This window comes from Pelophylax lessonae (assembly GCF_965119305.1).
Source record: "Pelophylax lessonae genome assembly, chromosome: 11".
Classification (NCBI taxonomy): Eukaryota; Metazoa; Chordata; class Amphibia; order Anura; family Ranidae; genus Pelophylax; species Pelophylax lessonae.
In genome coordinates, this window is record NC_138778.1 from 174,984,321 (window position 1) to 175,003,226 (window position 18,906).

At 43.3% G+C, this 18,906-nt stretch overlaps 1 protein-coding gene across 1 annotated transcript in view; it reads left to right on the forward strand.

Moving 5' to 3' along the window:
• Positions 1–4,524: 4,524 nt before the first annotated feature.
• The window catches only part of PPP1R9B (protein phosphatase 1 regulatory subunit 9B), a 98,247-nt gene continuing 83,865 nt past the window's right edge, over positions 4,525–18,906 (forward strand). Inside the window, exon 1 of the mRNA XM_082272730.1 lies at positions 4,525–5,972. Within this exon, the coding sequence (XP_082128856.1) occupies positions 4,824–5,972 (1,149 nt within the window). The 5' untranslated portion in view covers positions 4,525–4,823. The remainder of the gene's footprint in view (positions 5,973–18,906) is intronic.

The following is an 18,906-nucleotide window of genomic DNA, read 5'->3' on the forward strand; positions in this document are numbered from 1 at the left end:
TCAGTTTATTTCGGGAGCAAGCAAGAGAGGGTGGCTACTTTCCTACATGCAGTGGGATCATGGAGAGCGATTGTAGCCACCCTCTAACAAAAAGTTGAATCACAGCAGCAAAAAATATATATATATATATATATATATATATATATATATATATATATATATATATATATATATATACACACACATATACATGTAGTTTTTTTTTTCTTCCCCATATTGTTTACGATACTGTAATGGGGACTACATGGGGAGCTGGTTAAAGTGGAACTAACAGTTTCCCAGAATATGCTGTAAATGGCATGCCGTGAATGAGAACTGTCAAAACTGACTGTGCTGTCAACCAAACTTATCAAGCCAGAAATGGCTGGTGTCATAACTGATCACATGTGCAGCACCATGACAACTGCAGATCAAACAGAGGCTAAGATGGCAGCTTCCTTGACTGTAAAATATAGGAGGGTTCAGTTCTGCTTTAAAGGTAGTTATTTTTTACTTTACTTTGCTTGTAAATAACTGCAAAAATTATGTATACTGTATATGTATATATATATATATATATATATATATATATATATATATATATATACATATACACAGTGCATTGCGACAGTATTCGGCCCCCCTTGAACTTTTCAACCTTTTGCCACATTTTAGGCTTCAAATATAAAGATATAAACTGTAATTTTTTGTGAAGAATCAACAACAAGTGGGACACAATCATGAAGTGGAACGAAATTTATTGGATATTTCAAACTTTTTTAACAAATATAAAACTGAAAAATTGGGCGTGCAAAATTATTCAGCCCCCCCCTAAGTTAATACTTTGTAGCGCCACCTTTTGCTGCGATTACAGCTCTAAGTCGCTTGGGGTATGTCTCTATCAGTTTTGCACATCGAGGGACTGAAATTTTTGCCCATTCCTCCTTGCAAAACAGCTCAAGCTCAGTGAGGTTGGATGGAGAGCGTTTGTGAACAGCAGTTTTCAGTTATTTCCACAGATTCTCGATTGGATTCAGGTCTGGACTTTGACTTGGCCATTCTAACACCTGGATATGTTTATTTGTGAACCATTCCATTGTAGATTTCGCTTTATGTTTTGGATCATTGTCTTGTTGGAAGACAAATCTCTGTCCCAGTCTCAGGTCTTTTGCAGACTCCATCAGGTTTTCTTCCAGAATGGTCCTGTATTTGGCTCCATCCATCTTCCCATCAATTTTAACCATCTTCCCTGTCCCTGCTGAAGAAAAGCAGGCCCAAACCATGATGCTGCCACCACCATGTTTGACAGTGGGGATGGTGTGTTCAGGGTGATGAGCTATGTTGCTTTTACACCAAACATAATGTTTTGCATTGTTGCCAAAAAGTTTGATTTTGGTTTCATCTGACCAGAGCCCCTTCTTCCACATGTTTGGTGTGTCTCCCAGGTGGCTTGTGGCAAACTTTAAATGACACTTTTTATGGATATCTTTAAGAAATGGCTTTCTTCTTGCCACTCTTCCATAAAGGTCAGATTTGTACAGTATACGACTGATTGTTGTCCTATGGACAGAGTCTCTCACCTCAGCTGTAGATCTCTGCAGTTAATCCAGAGTGATCATGGGCCTCTTGGCTGCATCTCTGATCAGTCTTCTCCTTGTATGAGCTGAAAGTTTAGAGGGATGGCCAGGTCTTCGTAGATTTGCAGTGGTCTGATACTCCTTCCATTTCAATATTATCGCTTGCACAGTGCTCCTTGGGATGTTTAAAGCTTGGGAAATCTTTTTGTATCCAAATCCGGCTTTAAACTTCTCCACAACAGTATCTCGGACCTGCCTGGTGTGTTCCTTGTTCTTCATGATGCTCTCTGCGCTTTAAACGGACCTCTGAGACTATCACAGTGCAGGTGCATTTATACGGAGACTTGATTACACACAGGTGGATTCTATTTATCATCATTAGTCATTTAGGTCAACATTGGATCATTCAGAGATCCTCACTGAACTTCTGGAGAGAGTTTGCTGCACTGAAAGTAAAGGGGCTGAATAATTTTGCACGCCCAATTTTTCAGATTTTTATTTGTTAGCAAAGTTTGAAATATCCAATAAATTTCGTTCGACTTCATGATTGTGTCCCACTTGTTGTTGATTCTTCACAAAAAATTACAGCTTTATATCTTTATGTTTGAAGCCTGAAATGTGGCAAAAGGTCAAAAAGTTCAAGGGGGCCGAATACTTTCGCAATGCACTATATATTTACATACATATATCCATATATATATCTATATATATATATATATATACACACACACACACCACACACACACATATATGTATATATATATATTTATTTATTTATTTTATTTATTTCAGGTACTTATATAGCGCTGTCAATTTACGCAGCGCTTTACATATACATTGCACATTCACATCAGTCCCTGCCCTCAAGGAGCTTGCAATCTAAGGTCCCTAACTCACATAAATACACAGTAGGGCCAATTTTTTTTTTTTTATATACAGGATCCAATTAACCTACCAGCATGTCTTTGGAGTGTGGGAGGAAACCGGAGTACCTGGAGGAAACCCACGCAGGCACAGCATGCAAACTCCAGGCAGGTAGTGTCGTGGTTGGGATTCGAACCAGCGACCCTCTTGCTGCCAGGTGAAAGTGCTATATATGTATATATATATATATATATATATATATATATATATATATATATATATAGATACACACATATATATATATTTATATACACACACACACACACACAGACACACACATATATATATATATATATATATATATATATATATACAACCAAAATTGAAAATTACAATCCTCATTTCACTCATTTACAAAATTATATCTGAATAGTTGCTATGGGTTGCTGTTCTTTTCTACTAAATAACCCCACTAAGGGTTTGTGTATAGGAGAAGCCTCATACAAATCATTGTTTCGGCTTGCTCAAAATACTGACGCTTATCAAACGTGCCTATAGAGTAAATAGGAATTAACAGGTGCGTTTGATAAGTGTTTAATGAACATTAAAATCGCTCCCCCAAATGCCCTATGCATGTTTGCGACACGTGCCAGCATGTTGGCGATGCGTTACCTTAGACTTGAAGGGAAGGAGTTAAAATGTTTCAACTCCTTTCAAACTCAACATGAACCGTCAATTTTGAAGTGAAGTGATGCTAACCCTTCATGTTTTGATAATGTGAACAGCACTGTGCGCTGTCCATGTTATCATTTGCATAGGCGTTTGAGAAGCATTAAAACGCCCCTCAAACGCCTGCTTTCAATGCAAGTGTGAATTAGGCCTTAAAGCGGAGTTCCGGCCTCAAATACCTTTTTTAACTAAAAATACCCCTATAATACAAATCCATTGCCCTTTACAGAACCGCTATTTTCATACTTACAAGGTGTACAGTGTTTGATTTTTGTCAAAATCGTAAAACGCTGTCTGAGCGTGGCCATCTTGGATGTGGGCATCTGAAGCCGCAGTGTAATCAGCTGTGTCCTTCTTCCAGATTCCAGGGAGTGTTCTGGCATTTCTTCCTGATTCCAGCCTCTTGGGAGTGATGACAAACAGCTCCCGGGATGTAATGCAAAGGCGGAAGTGATGTCAGTGGCCGTGGCCACAGAGGGGGGAGAAGGAGGAAGTACAATCAAAAATGCCCTGAAAATAAGGTAACCCCCGAAAAAAAAATGAAAATGCCCAATTGTTGATCAGCATAGCGAGCACTCCAGGAATCACTAAAGTTGCAAAATAGGCCGGAACTCCGCTTTAATGTGTTGTGAAGCAGCTCAGAAGCAACTCAAAATGATCCTAAAATGCAAGCCAGTGTTTTCTATATACACACATTCTAATGGGTACTGACTATAAAAAAATAAAAAAGTAAACAGTCGGTAAAACATTTTTGATCATTTTGCAAATTTTTTAGCATTGTTCAGTCAATGGATGGCGCTACGACCTTGTTGAACGGGGATCTTGAGTTTGACGCCTACTAGGCACACTACATGGAGTTTGTATGCTCTCTCCTTTTCTGGTTACCTTCCCTGGAACCAAAAATATATGGCTTAATATGTTAGTAAAAATGTACAGTAACCAATAGCAGCAAATAACCAATAGCAACCCCATCATTGGATTCAAGTGTCAAATAAAGAATGTATTAAAGTGCATAATAATATGACGTGCTAAATAATGATATATATATATATATATATATATATATATATATATATATATATATATATATATATATATATATATATATATATATATATATATATATATATTGTGTGTGCATTTGTGTGTGTGCATATCTGCACTTCCAGTTTGTCTTGTCACTTTAAACGATTATTCACTCTCCTCTGCCAGCCCTCTAATACATTTTGACAGATGGATCACTCTTTTTTTCTCTAATCCCTTCCTCCCTCTCTGTTTTTGTTTCGTTCCAGCAATTCATCTCTCTATAGGACCCTGCAGGAACCTTTTCAGATTGCAGAAGGCAGGAAAAAAAGGGAGAGCTCGAGAGAGGGGGAGTGATACAGAGAGGAGGGGGGGGGGGGTCACACAGAGAAAGGAGGAAGGAGGATGTTGCTTTTCCTGATGCTAGTTTAGGCCAGGATGCATCAGCTCCAGTGACATGGTGGGGGACTGTGTTTGATAACGGTTCTCCATAGCCGGGCTACATCATCTCACAGCTTTGTGACACGCCGGAAAGGATGCTCCAGTCTTGATGTGACAGACACAAAAACAGGAGGAGGCTGGAGGGAGAGGAGGAGGAGGAGGAGAGAAGAGGACTATGAGATCTGGGTACCCACGTCCTACATCCCAAAAATGATGAAGACGGAGGGTAAGACCCCAAGTGGGGGAACCAGGAGTTCCTCACCGCACAGAAATGCTTATGAGGTTGGAGTCCAAAAGCTGCGCACAAGCAAAGACGGGGCGCCAGAGGCGGAATCCGAAGAAGCGCGCAAATCCAGGTGTAAATACGGTTCCAATGTGCACCGCATCAAGAACATGTTCATGCAGATGGGGACAGGCCCAACAGGTAATGAAAACGAAGCTGGGAAACCAAAAGAAAAGCCATCCCGACTGACATTGCCGCGGGCCGGCAGTCTGAATGAAAACGTCAACCATAGCGCCCTACTGAAGCTAGGAACCAGCGTTTCCGAAAGGGTAAGCCATTTCGATGCATCGGCAGACAGACCGGGTTCCAGATTGCAAGAGGCACGCCGGGTGTTTGAGAGGAACCTACAAGAGAAGGAGACCACCAACAGGATCTTCTTGCGTAAAGAGAGAGGTGGCTTCCAAGACCGCAAACTAGATGTCGTGGTGAGGTTCGGTGGGAGTACGGAGTCCCTTGACAAATTGGACACTGATGCCGTCTCACCCACGGTCAGCCAGCTGAGCGCAGTTTTCGAGAACGCTGACCTCCGCAATAACATTCACAAAGTTCCGCTCAAAGGCCCAACTAGCCGCAGGACAAGAGTTTTTCAGCAGGAAGCAACCAAGGCCACCGAAGAGAAGAAACCCACAGCTAAAACCGTAGATGGTCCTCACAGGCCAACCTCAGTCCAGGAGATTTGTAAAATCAAGCCAGTGGAAGTGGAAGAAAGTGGCGAGTCGGAAACCGACGTGGTTAAGGAGGCAGAAACAGCAAAAGATGAAGGACCTGTCAACAACGCAACTGAGAATGGTGGTACAGAAGCTAAGGGGGTAACGGCACGGGAAACAGAGCTGGAGGAAGAAGTGGAGACAGAAGCCGCAGATGAAGACTACAAGCGAGAAGACTGGTCCGAGGTTGAAGTAATAGAACTGAGTGCCTACAGTGGACTAGGGGAAGATTCAGGGGGCAGTGGTTTGGATGAAGATGAGGATGGTTTTTATGAACCTGTCAACAGTTGCCAGGAGATTGAGGGCCTCTCCGAAGAGGAGGAACCTGCTCCTGCACGGAAAATACGGTTCAGCACATCCCCTATTAAGGTAAGCCATCTGCAACTAGACTTCTTAGACTATTTCAGGTACTAGACAATAGAGCCCAAGTGACACGATATGTTCTCTGCTTACTCCAGTTATAAGGTTGAAAATTTAAAAAAATGTATGCAATTACCGTATTTTTCGGCGTATAAGACGACTGGGCGTATAAGACGACTGGGCGTATAAGACGACTGGGCGTATAAGACGACCCCCCTAATTTTCAAGTTAAAACATAGGTTTTGGGCTATACTCGCCATATAAGACTACCCCCCTTCCGAAGCAAGGCAACACCATTGAAAAACATCAGATTTCTCATAGATCTCCAAGGTACCCCAAGTACCGTAATACATGTAATCTCTCATAATACTTAGGTTACCTTGGAGATATTATACTCGGCGTATAAGACGACCTCCCATTTTTGGGGGATTTTTTTGAGGTTCAAAAGTAGTCTTATACGCCAGAAAATACAGTATTTGCGTAAACCTAAATTAAGTCTGCAGTATATTGTGATTTTAAGACGTTACAAGGCAAGTCAATTCTTTTCTTCTCCTGGACGCATTACATGGATCAACCAAAAGGTAACCTAAATTCTTGTTGGCCAACAAGGCACCAAATCAGCCCTTTTACAACGACCTGTCACTGTTCTATCATGCTTAGTAACTGTGCAGTTTAACCAAAATCCCTCTGTCTGTATAGACAAGCACTAAATTCCAACATCATTATGTTTGTCATGTCAGCAATTAATGTGAGAGGCTCAAGAGCGCGTTTCCGATTTGGAATATAGGCCATAAATTCCCAGAGTCCTCTGCAATGAGACCAAGACTCGATGTATGTCAAGGCATCTAGCCTTGCTGAGTCTCCATGACAGCAAGAAATGGAGATCTATCTGGGCCGGCATTGTTGACACAAACAAGCTCGCTATCATGATAGCACCGATGTTTAATACACTGACCTCACCTAAACCTTAAATAGGGATTCTTTGGAATTAGAAGGGGAAGCAGTAGTGGCTTCTGTCCACCTGCTTGTCCTTCTGTCTGGGTGTCTATGTATAGATCAAGCCTTCCAGCAGAGCTGGTGTTTTTCTCGGATTCATTACTGTACAACACACTGAGCTGTTTGAGTGTAGGAAGTGTGTGTCTGTTTGACACTTCCTGCTGCGGGGACAGTGGCAGGCTGGCAGGGTGTGGGGGGAGAGTCTCCCCCGCCCCCCCCCCTACCCCCACGCTTCCTGTTATTGGGGCTATCAATGATATAGAGATTCCTGTACAATGACACAGCTGCAAAGATGAATGTAGAGCTTATTATATATTACATTTCATTGGGTTTACTTCATAAGGCATGCAACAATGAAATGAAAAATACAGCCAGCATAAAATAGTTGTCTATGGCCACTGGCACCCAGAGATGACCCTCCATGATAAAAAAAAAAATTCATAGGTTTTAACCACTTTACCACCGGAGGATTTTGCTGTCTTACGTCTGGGCCACTTTTTGCGATTCGGCACTGTGCGACTTTAACGGACAATTGCGTGGTCATGCAACACCGTACCCAAACTAAATTTACGTCCTTTTTTCCCCACAAACAGAGCTTTCTTTTGGTGGTATTTGATCACCTGTGCGATTTTTACTTTTTGCGCTATAAACAAAAAAAGAGCGACAATTTTGAAAAAATAATATTTTTCAAATTTTTTTATATGAAATTCCCCCCCAAAAAATTTAAAAATCTAAATTTTTTATCGTTTTAGGCCAATTTGTTTTCTGCTACATATTTTTGGTAAAAAAAATCGCAATAAGCGTATTTTGATTGGTTTGCGCAAAAGTTATTGCGTTTACTAACTAAGGGAAAGATTTCTGTCATTTTTGGTGTTTTTTTTTAACGAGTAATGGCGGCGATCTGCGATTTTTTTTAGCGGGACTGCGACATTGCGGCGGACAGATCGGACCCTTGACTGACATTTTTGACACTTTTGGGGGTACCAGTGACATTACTACAGTAATCAGTGCTATAAATATGCACTGTTAGTGTAAAAATGACACTGGCAGGGAAGGGGTTAATTTTTATTGGAGAGGGAGGGGTTAATGTATGCCTGGTGCTTACTAACGTGTGTGGGGGGAGGTGACTGAGTGACACAGGGACAGATCGCAGGTTCAGCTATGCTGAGCCCTGCAATCTGACCCTGTCTGTCACTTAGGAGATCCGCCTGCTTGTGTTTACACAAGCGGGCGGATCTCCACACTCGATTCCCCGACGATCAGGGAGGAGCGGCTGTGATCACTGCCGCTCCTCCCCTGACCCGACTCCCGCTGTAACTGAATACAGCTGGAGCGAGCCTCCGGCGTCGCGCGCGCCGCCGGGTGAGGGGAATGTCTGGTGACGTAGGTCTACGTCGCCAGATGATAACGAACCACTTTGCCGCAGTACAGTCAACGTGACTGGTCGGCAAGTGGTTAAATAGTGTTCCTTGGTGACTAGGTGACCACAAAAAAAGGCAACATAGCCTTACTTGGCCTTTTGGTATGTACTCAAAAGAGGCATCCCAAAGCAATCAATGGTACTTATTAGATCAGTAAAAGATTAAATTAGATTGGTTATTATGAGAAACAGCTATTTTGTAAAGAAATTATTTTAAAACAGAGGCAAGGCTGACTACTGGCCCATCTTTGTGGACCCACCGTAATCTTTGCTTGACACTGCCAATAGTGGGCATGCGGTTCTTTGACGGTTTGGGCCTGTCCACAGGGAGATGTTCTAACAAGATGATACGTCTCCATGTACAATTATGAGCATTTCTGGATGCCTCCGAAGCATATTATCACCCAAAAGGAACATATCCAACAATCACAAGGGGTCTTCGAAAGCTGTAACTGGACTGTGAACCAAGACTGTGTTTTGGTTTTCAAAACTACCCGTAGCTGAAAGGATCCCTGAGCAATGACACTTACACTCAATACATTGGTCTGTCCATACAAAATTGAAATTCTGAATCCTGAGTCTGGTCAATGCCATCAGGCCAAAGTCACACTAGAGTTTCTTTCATTAGTGGCAGAATTGTTAACGGTCCACACACCTTTTCCTGCGATGTGGCTCCTTTGCTGGACAAACTATCTAGGTGTCACTCTGACACTCTTGCTAGCGGACAAGGTTCTATAGTGTGTCAGCAGGGGAGTAATGTCCAGTAGGTAAACTGGCAGTTGCACCTTGGTGAGGTATCACCAGTGGCAAAATAACCAGTGTATGGGTCCTAAGTCTAGTACACATGGGCCAAATGTTTGGCAACATCAGCCTGCTCAATAGAAACTGGCCAACATTCGGCCCATGTGTACTGCCCCTGGTCGGACAGAAGCCAGCCATTTGGCATGACCGAAAAAGGTCTGCCGACCAGCTCCCAATCATCGCTCTCAGGCAATGGCTGAGAGTGCTGACTGGAGTGTTCTGGTAGTGGGGCCGTCCCCCTGTCAGAACACAATCGCACAGCAGGGGAGATCACTGTACTAAAGTTGGATTGTTAGTACAGCGGCTCCGACCTGAACTGTCAGTTTTTTTTTCGTTCAGCCCGCTGGGTTGAAGGAAAAAAAACTATTACTGTATACTAGATTTGGTTGTAAACCTCAAATGAACAAAGCATATCTCTTTATAGTGTGTACTTGTCTCAATCCAGAGCACTAAGTGTAATTTCTATCTGCTGCTTCCTTCCTTTGCTATCAGCATGAATCATTTCTGACAAATTTTCCTGTCACCAAGAGGAAAATGGTGACAGGAGAGGGAGCTCCAGCTGATTGGCAACCTTAGTTTTGTTCCTGTGTGTTGTGTGGAGGGGGGTATGTCCCTTCCCTCCTATCAGCTCTCAGTGCTACCCTCTCTGAGCTCTGCAGAGTGCAACTTCAGCTCTTCGTACATTTTTTCTGACATCTCAGACAAGCTTAATAATTCTGGACTTTGAATGGATGTAGAGAAGAGAAGACAGCGGATAAACAGGTACAACTTATGTAGGAGGATTTGTTTAATCTCTGTGTATCACCTAAGGCCAGTCACTTCATTGGGTATATGTAAGGGTTTACAACCACTTAAAAGTGATTCTGGGAGGACTGAAGTATGGAGGGCTGCCCTTCATGATGCTTTTGTAAAGCTGCAAGCTCTGAAAGGGTCACCATGGTCCTTAGGGCAATGTCACACAAGGAATTCTGCTATTGGACACATATCACCAAGAAAAACCTACCACCTATGTTTTCGTTGCTGGCCCAGAACACTGCCAAACCTTCCTTGCTAGTAGAGAGTAAGGATGAGCTTTGTGTGCAGGTCAATTATGGCTTTGACCCAAACCCAAGATGTTTGCAGTACGAAGTTCATCTACTAAAAAAAGTTAGATAGTAAATAAAAATAGTCACCTTTAAAATAATCCTCAAAAAAAAAAAAAACATGTCCCATAATATAATTCCAACATCAATCACCAGTGATATAGATCCAATGCCCCAACATCGCAAACACAATGACACGTGCACGGTAATCTTCTCCTGCCTGTCCCCCATTGCAAATAACAGTTCTGGGGAACCTGGCTGACATCATTGACTAACTATGGTCATAGTTGGTCATTGACGTCAATCGGGATTCCCCCCCTCCCACCCAACAACTCCCGTAGACTTTGTTGGATTTCAGGCATGATGTTCAGGGTTTGCAAAAGTGTTCGACAAATGTCTAACGAACCCAACTTTGCTTGGTTTACTCATGATTAGTGAAGAAGCAGTGGGGCAGTAACATTTTGCTGGCCAGCTAGTGAGGTAGCAAACCCACAGACACAGGTAGGTGGTCTCTTATGCCTCGTTTCCACTGAGTGGATCGGTTTGGGTCGGTTCAGTACCGTATGCTATTTTGAGTGTTTCCATTATGAAAGTGGCCCATACAACCGAACCAAACCGCACCATTCCTGGTCCTCCTTCAGATGTAGGGCCATAGGAAATGGTACGGTACGGTTAGGGCGGAGCTACTGGCGTCATACGATACATTCCACTGATTGGCGGACAGGAAAACGTCAATGCTCACGTCAAACAAAAAGCTCAGTCCAGATAATAGTCCAGATTTGCAGTGGAAACGCTCACCTGAATAGGCCCGGACCATTATAACCCTTCCAAACTGTACCAACCCGAACTGTTCGGCTCAGTGGAAACAAGGCATAAGTGACGCTGTCATTGGCAAGTGTCACCACCAACAGGATTGGTTGTATGACAAGGTCCTTAAACTGGTATAAGATTGGTAATTCTATTCTTGGTGACACAAAGGTTAAGCATACAATTTCCTTAACAGGTGTTACTTGTTGGTCCTGAACACTGCAAAATCACACTTGTAAGCAACAAAAAAATGAAATAGAGAAAGATGGGGCTTTGCGGGCCAGTGGGAGTAGAAGGATCACACACAAAGCCAACTTGTATAAAATAATTTACATTTTATTGGATTAAAGATAAAAAAACATGGGCAAACATGCACATGTTCACAAGGACAAATCACATAAGAAAATTACTATAAAATCAATCAATTAGAGTTACATAGTTACATAGTTACATAGTAGGTGAGGTTGAATAAAGACAATAGTCCATCTAGTTCAACCTGTGTAGGTATGTGTGGCTGTAATCATCTCCCATACCCCTGAATGTTCTGATCCTTGAGATGTAAGTCTAAGAGTCTTTTGAAAGCCACCATACTACCCGCAGAAACCACCTCTTGTGGTAGAGAATTCCACAATCTTGTTGCCCTAATTTGTCATTTGAACATAGAAATACATCCCGTAAGGGAGAAAGAACCAAGAGCCTGTGTAGGATGGAAGATAGGTCTCAGAGTGGAATACGGTCAATGTAGGTCCCCAGACAGCCGACGCGTTTCGCTCAAGGCTTCCTCAGGGCCTGAGAGACCATGACAGATCGGTATTTCCGTTTTAATGACTCAGGAGGTGGCAAGTTGTAGCGACACATAGAACAATAAATATCACTCCTTCAATATTCACATACAGTCTCCATATTGTACATATATTCATATATTTGTCTAAGCTTAAGTGTCCAGCCCTTCAATCATCGCACGAGCAACGCTTTTTGTACTAGACGGCAATTTATTAAGGTTGGTAGCCAGAGTTCTCCAACATATCCAGATATTTTGGGAATACGGTGGTTACCAGCACTAGTAGCTGTGCTTCATATATTCACCTATAGTTTCCTCTTCTCTAAAGAGCGAGCCCAGTGGGGTAGTGGTTTGGTATACACTTAAAGTGGAGTTCCACCCTATTTTTATACTTACCTCCATCTTCTCGCTCCGGGTCACCTGAAAAAGAAATGGATAATCGCATATTTTTTTTTTTTACTTACCTCGTAGCGAAGAAAAAATACTTACCTTACTTCCTTCTTCCTCCTTCCTCGGCCGCGGCCCGTCGTCACTTCCTGGCTCTGCAATGATTCCTGGGAGCTGAACGTCATAGCTCCCAGGAATCATTGAGCCTGCACCGGCCCCGACGTCAGTTCCGGGTCGCGCGCGTCATCCCCTTCTAAACAGCTTCTGGGCATGCCCAGAAGCTGTAGAGGGATGACGCGCGCGACCCGGAAGTGACGTCGGGGCCGGCGCAGAGCATCGTGGGACCAAAGAAGGCGGAAGAAGACGCGAAGGGGATCTCGCTGGCTTCAAGCTGCCCACATCTGAGATGGCAGCGCTGGACAAGATGTTTGCAAGGTAAGTATTTGTCCTAACAGGTAAGTGCAACCCGGGACAGATCAGAGGCTAGCCATTGTGGAATGTACTAGCCCTGACTGTCCCGGGGGTATTAAAAAAAAAAAAAAAATCCAGGGTGGAACTACGCTTTAAAGATATACAGTCGGTACAGCCTATTTATAGTACACGGATGGCTTCAGGCAGGGAAGGACAACGTCACATCATCCTATTTCAGGAAGGTAGAAAGGACAATATGTCCTGGACCACCACAAGTCCTGTAATAATATTCAACTTGCTTTGTGAGGTTCACGCCAGAAATGCGTCGGCTTGCTGGGGACCTACATTGACCGTATTCCACTCTGAGACCTATCTTCCATCCTACACAGGCTCTTGGTTCTTTCTCCCTTACGGGATGTATTTCTATGTTCAAATGACTCTAATTGATTGATTTTATAGTAATTTTCTTATGTGATTTGTCCTTGTGAACATGTGCATGTTTGCCCATGTTTTTTTATCTTTAATCCAATAAAATGTAAATTATTTTATACAAGTTGGTTTTGTGTGTGATCCTTCTACTCCCACTGGCCCGCAAAGCCCCATCTTTCTCTTTTTCATTTTTTTGTATTCATATCAGGGGTAAGGGCCTACTTACACGGTACTTTTGTTTGTACTTGTAAGCAACGTAGAGGCATCTTGCTGGTCAGGCCAACTGGAGCAACTCTACAGGAAAAGATAAGTGGTAAGGATTACTTATCTGGTGTGGCCCTAACTCCATTGCTGATGTGGACCAAGTAAGCACTCAGTGAGGTCTGAAAGGTCTGAACCGTGATGCATGCTTAATTATTCCAGGTCAGTGACTCACCAGATAGTGAAGTGACAATCAAGATCCCACAGCCTGTACCTTGTAGAGCTGACAGCTTTCTTTTAAACCACCTACCTTCTCCTTCCATCTGGCAGTAAGCTCTGGAGGCTGCACGCCATCTACTGCAATTACGAGCAGGCCCACTCTCACTGCTGGATTGTTCATTTTGTACTATGGGGAGGAACACCTAAACACCCCTTGTGCTAGACTCCAAGGTGGGCGAAAACAAAGCTGAAATCTGTACTGGAAGTTAGCGGGTAAGCCAGCCCACCAGGCTCCACTTACAATCGCTACGATGGAATGACCATTTAAACAAATCTCTTTCTAAACATTTTTGAATCTGATTAGCATATCTTTAGAAGACAAAAAGCAGTCATTGAGGGCAAAATAATTGTCTCCGTATCTATCATTTTCCTTATTTTTTTTTTCCTTTAACAATGCTAATGGGTTTTCATCTGTGGGACTGCAACTCCCTGCATGCCATGTAAAAAGTATACCGTTTTTTTTTATGTGGATGTGATACACTAAAAATAAATATAAATCATTCATTTTTTTGAAATGTAATGTTTACCTGAACAAAAGTAAAAAATAACTTTATATTTTTATTTGCCCCCGAACATAATCAATTCCCTTTAACTTATATTTGTACCTGTACAGATGAAATAGGCTTACTACCCATACTGATCTCCTTTTATAAAAAGGCCGGTTGCCTGGCTGTTAAACCGATCCAGTAGCTTCACTGTTTTCTGGTTCAGAGACAGCAAAACAATTAGCATTTTGAAAGGGCGGCCATTTTTAGAATGGGCAGCCAACTAAAATTACCTTTAAATCTCTGTTCTTGGATGTGTATGGAGGAGCACCTGGTACAAAAGTTTATCTCATTTAGAGGTCTTTTTAAAACATTTAATGGGTCAGAGCATCAAATGAAGCCAATGTGTTTCAGGCTCGGTTCACACTTATGCGATGCGGGAAGGCTGCGAATTCGCAGCCTGTTCCCGCATCGCAAACGCACCCCTGGCAGTTCACACTGCCATATGCGATACGCTGGGGGTGTCAATGTAATCTTAACGACACTCCCAGTTTGATCGCATATCGCAGTGCGATCTTGCAGTTCGTACAGGATCGGATCGCACAAGTGTGAACCGCTGTGCGATCCGATCCTGTTGCGGCTGCAAAAAAGGGTCCTGTGCGTCTTTGCTGCGGGTTCGTGTGCGAAATTAGCCATACAAAGTGTATGGCTAAACTCGCACCTCACAGCCGATCGCATGTAATGAAGGAGCAGTGCGCTCCGATATTACATGCGATCGCCGCAGCCGCATCAGTGTGAACCGGCACTCAGGGGAAAAAAGCCTCCTCCTTGAGCAGGTCTCGAGCAGTCGATATGTAGAGAATCAGCACTTTTAGTGCCATCAAGAGATGCTAGTCTTCATCAAAACCTAAGGGCTCTTTCACACGGGCGTTCCTTTTTTTTTGCCCGATCAGGTCCTTTTTTTTTTTTTGTAACGGACATGGATGACACTTGTGTCATCCGGTCCGTATGTCCGTTTTTCATCCCATCCGTTTGCGGATGAAAAACTGACATAATGCATGTCTATGTAAATACGGATGTCTGCGGATGACACCACTGACATCCGTTTTTGCTTCAGTTCCGTTTTTTGAAAGGAAGAAAAAATAGGGTTCTCCTCCGTTCAAAAAAACTGAACTGAACTGAACTGACAAAAAACGGATGTCAGAGGATGATCATCCGATGACATCCGTATTTACATAGAGATACATTATGTCCGTTTTTCATCCGCAAACGGATGGGATGAAAAACGGACATTCGGAACGCCCGTGTGAAAGGTCCGCTGCGGGACTTTTTTTTTTTTTTTTCCACGGAGCGGATGACATTTCTGTCATCCGCTCCGTGTGCCCGCATATCATCCCATCCGTTTGCGGATGATATGCGGACATAATGTAAGTATATGGCATTGCGGATGTCAGCGGATGACACCGCTGACATCCGATTTTCCTTCCTTTCCGTTTTTTACACGGAAGGAAAAATGGGGTTCTGTTCCATTCGTAAAAACGGAACAGAACTGAAAGGAGGAAAATCGGGTGTCAGCGGATGGTATTCCGCTTACACCCGCAGTGCCATTCACTTACATTATGTCCACAAATCATCCGCAAACGGATGGGATGATTTGCGGACACACGGAGCGGCCGTGTGAAAGGACCCTAAGGGTTAGTTTACACTTGTTTCAAAACAAGGCTTTGGACACGCTTTGTTAAAGCTATCTGAACGCCAGTCAAAGCCCGTTACTAAAAAAATGGTTAGCTTACAGTCCTGTTTACACCTTGCTTTTGCTTTGTTTGCTTTGGCTTTGCTTCAAAAATTATACCCCATGTCACTTTAGTGGTGCTTCAAAGCATCTTCAAGGAAGTCTATGACAAAGCTTGCTTGAAGCGTCATGGAAGCATCACCCAAGCACCACGAAGCACCACTGAAGCATCATCAAAGCACCACAAAGCACCAACAAATAAATGAAAAAAGCATGTTGAAGTGGTAGGCGCTTTAATGTGTGTTGTAGAGTGTAGCACGTCTACACAACTGTCGGTTAAAGTAAAGCAGTGCCATATCGCAACAAAATTGGCCTGGTCATGAAGGAGAGTAAATCTTCCGGAGCTGAAGTGGCTAAACGTTTGAAAAAAAAACCTTTAGGCTCCTTTCACACAGTAAGTCTGTCAAACGGATCGATCTGCCGTGCGGAGACACAGCTGTCACAGCCCCATAGATCTCTATGGGGGAATCCAATGGGAACGGACCGTCGGTCCATTCTCATCCGATCCCATCCGATCCGATCCGCTGGACGGATGGAAAATAGGGTTTCCATCCGTCCAGAATTGACGGATCGGATCGGGTGTCAGCAGACATGTCTCCGCTGACATCCGATGCCCCATAGAGATGCATGGGGGGACCGTTCAGATCCTCCAAAAAAATGGACAGGCGGATCTGAACGGTCCGCCTGTGTGAAAGGGGCCTTAAGTGAAATAAACCTTTGTACCAGGTGCTTCACAATACACATCTAAGAACTTACCCTTTGTTGAACACTCCCTTTGTCGCTATCAGAGAGGTAGCAACCTAGGACCAGAACAGGGTCCGCTATACCATATTCTAATCACGGAAAACCACCTTACAGTGGATCCATCAGAACTAATTTTCCCTTCTATAGGTCCAGAGCTGTTATATACATATCATGTTTAAATATACTGTACACCAAGGGTATTGAATTCAAATTCATGGAGGTCCGATTAGGTAAATAGGTCCAAATTTCCTTTTTGTGCGATTTCTCGGATTCCTTACATCACATGTGTCATACACAAGGCACGTGGGCCAAATCCGGCCCTCCAGGCCATTTAATGTGGCCCTCACACCTCTCCTGCAGCTGCAGAAGAGCTCCAGCCCTCCTCTGGTCCTCCTCTAGATCCTGTACCTTCTGCTTTCCAGCATTGCCTCCAGCTTCTTCCCAGCAGCAGCACAAGGCAATGGGGGTGCACTGTGATGTAAGGGAGGGTGGGGGACTCCAATTCTGATGGTGGAGAGGCTCCTGACGCCTTATGTAAGGGTAGGGAATGCTCTGGATATCTAGTCTAACAGATACATCCGGCCCTTTTCAGGGCAATCATAATGCTGATGCGGCCCGCGATTAAATTGAGTTTGACACCCCTGCCTTACATCATAGCCCAGGTGTGCAGGCACGACAGCTCATTCATTTGAATGGGCTGCTGTGCCGTCTGCGTTTTCTGCTGGAAGAAAGCCCTGACTCCTTTATAAAAATGCAGCTGCGTGAAAACTGCATGGTGCGTTTGCCATTTAGTGATGCCCGCTACACGATGGGTAGATTTACAAAAGGCAAATAGACTGTGTACTTTACAAGTGCATTTGCGCCAGAGCTTAGTAAATAAGATCTGCTGACTTTCATCATCCAAGCACATCAAATCAAAAATACAGTTTTTGTTATTTTCCTTGCACGTGATTGGGTATTATTTGCAGAGTAAAGCTTCGTCTCATTTACTAAGCTTTGGAGTAACTGCCCTTTCAAAGTGTACAGTATATTGGCCTTTAGTAAATTCACCCCTTTGTGTACATGGGAAGTAGCCATAACTTTATAAAGAACGAATTTCAAAAATATGTTACAGCATGCATGTAAACACGTGCAAGTCATGGGAAGTATTACGTTCAGGGAAATGTCATAATGTGTACATTACAATTACAAGAATACAAACTGAGGCCTGTGTATAATGGGTGTAGTAATAGGAAGAGTTTGTGTTCGCACTTAGCAACCAATCCATTTCAGCTATCATCTTTTCCACTGCCCATTTGTAAATTGGAAACGCAGATGGCAATGGAACAATAACAATGTATCAGTCAGCTCTAACCTTGCGTATAAATAGCTCAATCCTTAGTCCAGTAGTAGCAAAGATACAACCTATAATAGCTCTATTTATGCATAATCGTGACAAAAATCTGTAATTCTCAAATATTCAGCTGAATCTTTGAGCTGCACAGATATTATCTTGATCAGGGCTGATGCACGTAGGGCTGTACAGCATTAAAAATGGCTATCTTTCTGTGCCCAGATGGATCATGCATTCCCTGCTGAACAGAACCGATGGCACTTGTGGGAAAAGGCCCCTTTCATACTGGGTCATGCACATGGGCGTATAGGGCCATACAGCATCCGATCCGCCCATAGGTGTTACGCCTGTACAAATCAATGACAGGATGCAGCTGTAAACTGTAAAATGCAGATGTGAGCGTATGAATGCGTACAAGTATGGATGTATGTCCCTGGATGCAGACAGTCTGAGTCCAGGGGAGTAATTCTGTACCTGTTCATGTATATGCTCAGATCTGAGTTTACCAGCGACATCATATCATTGATTTTTACAGGGTGCTGTATGCAACACCTGTGATTGTCAGGCACAGAAAGATGGCTCGTATGGCTCAATGCGCCAATGTGCATAACCAATATGAGTAAGGGCCCTTTCATGCAAGCAGTGTTCTTTTAGGTCAGCAGGGGATCCATGAACAGATCTCCTGCCGTACCGGAGGAGAACAGAATGGATGTCACTCTTGTATCATCCATGTCCGCCCAGGTTTTTTCCTCCAGCCTGAAACCAGACCCATGATAGAAGCACAGGCCGGTGGATATAGCGAATGTGCATCCTTTTACCTCAGGTGTGTCACTTTTAGGCCTCATGCACAATGGACGTTTTTACAGCTGCTGTTTTTGGCGTCAGTCGTTTTTTTCTGTAGCCAGTAAACTCCCCAGCACATTCTCCTATGTGTCCATGCACACAAACTCTGTTATCAGCAGTTTTTGGCAGGGGCGTTTTCTGGCTGTAAAAAA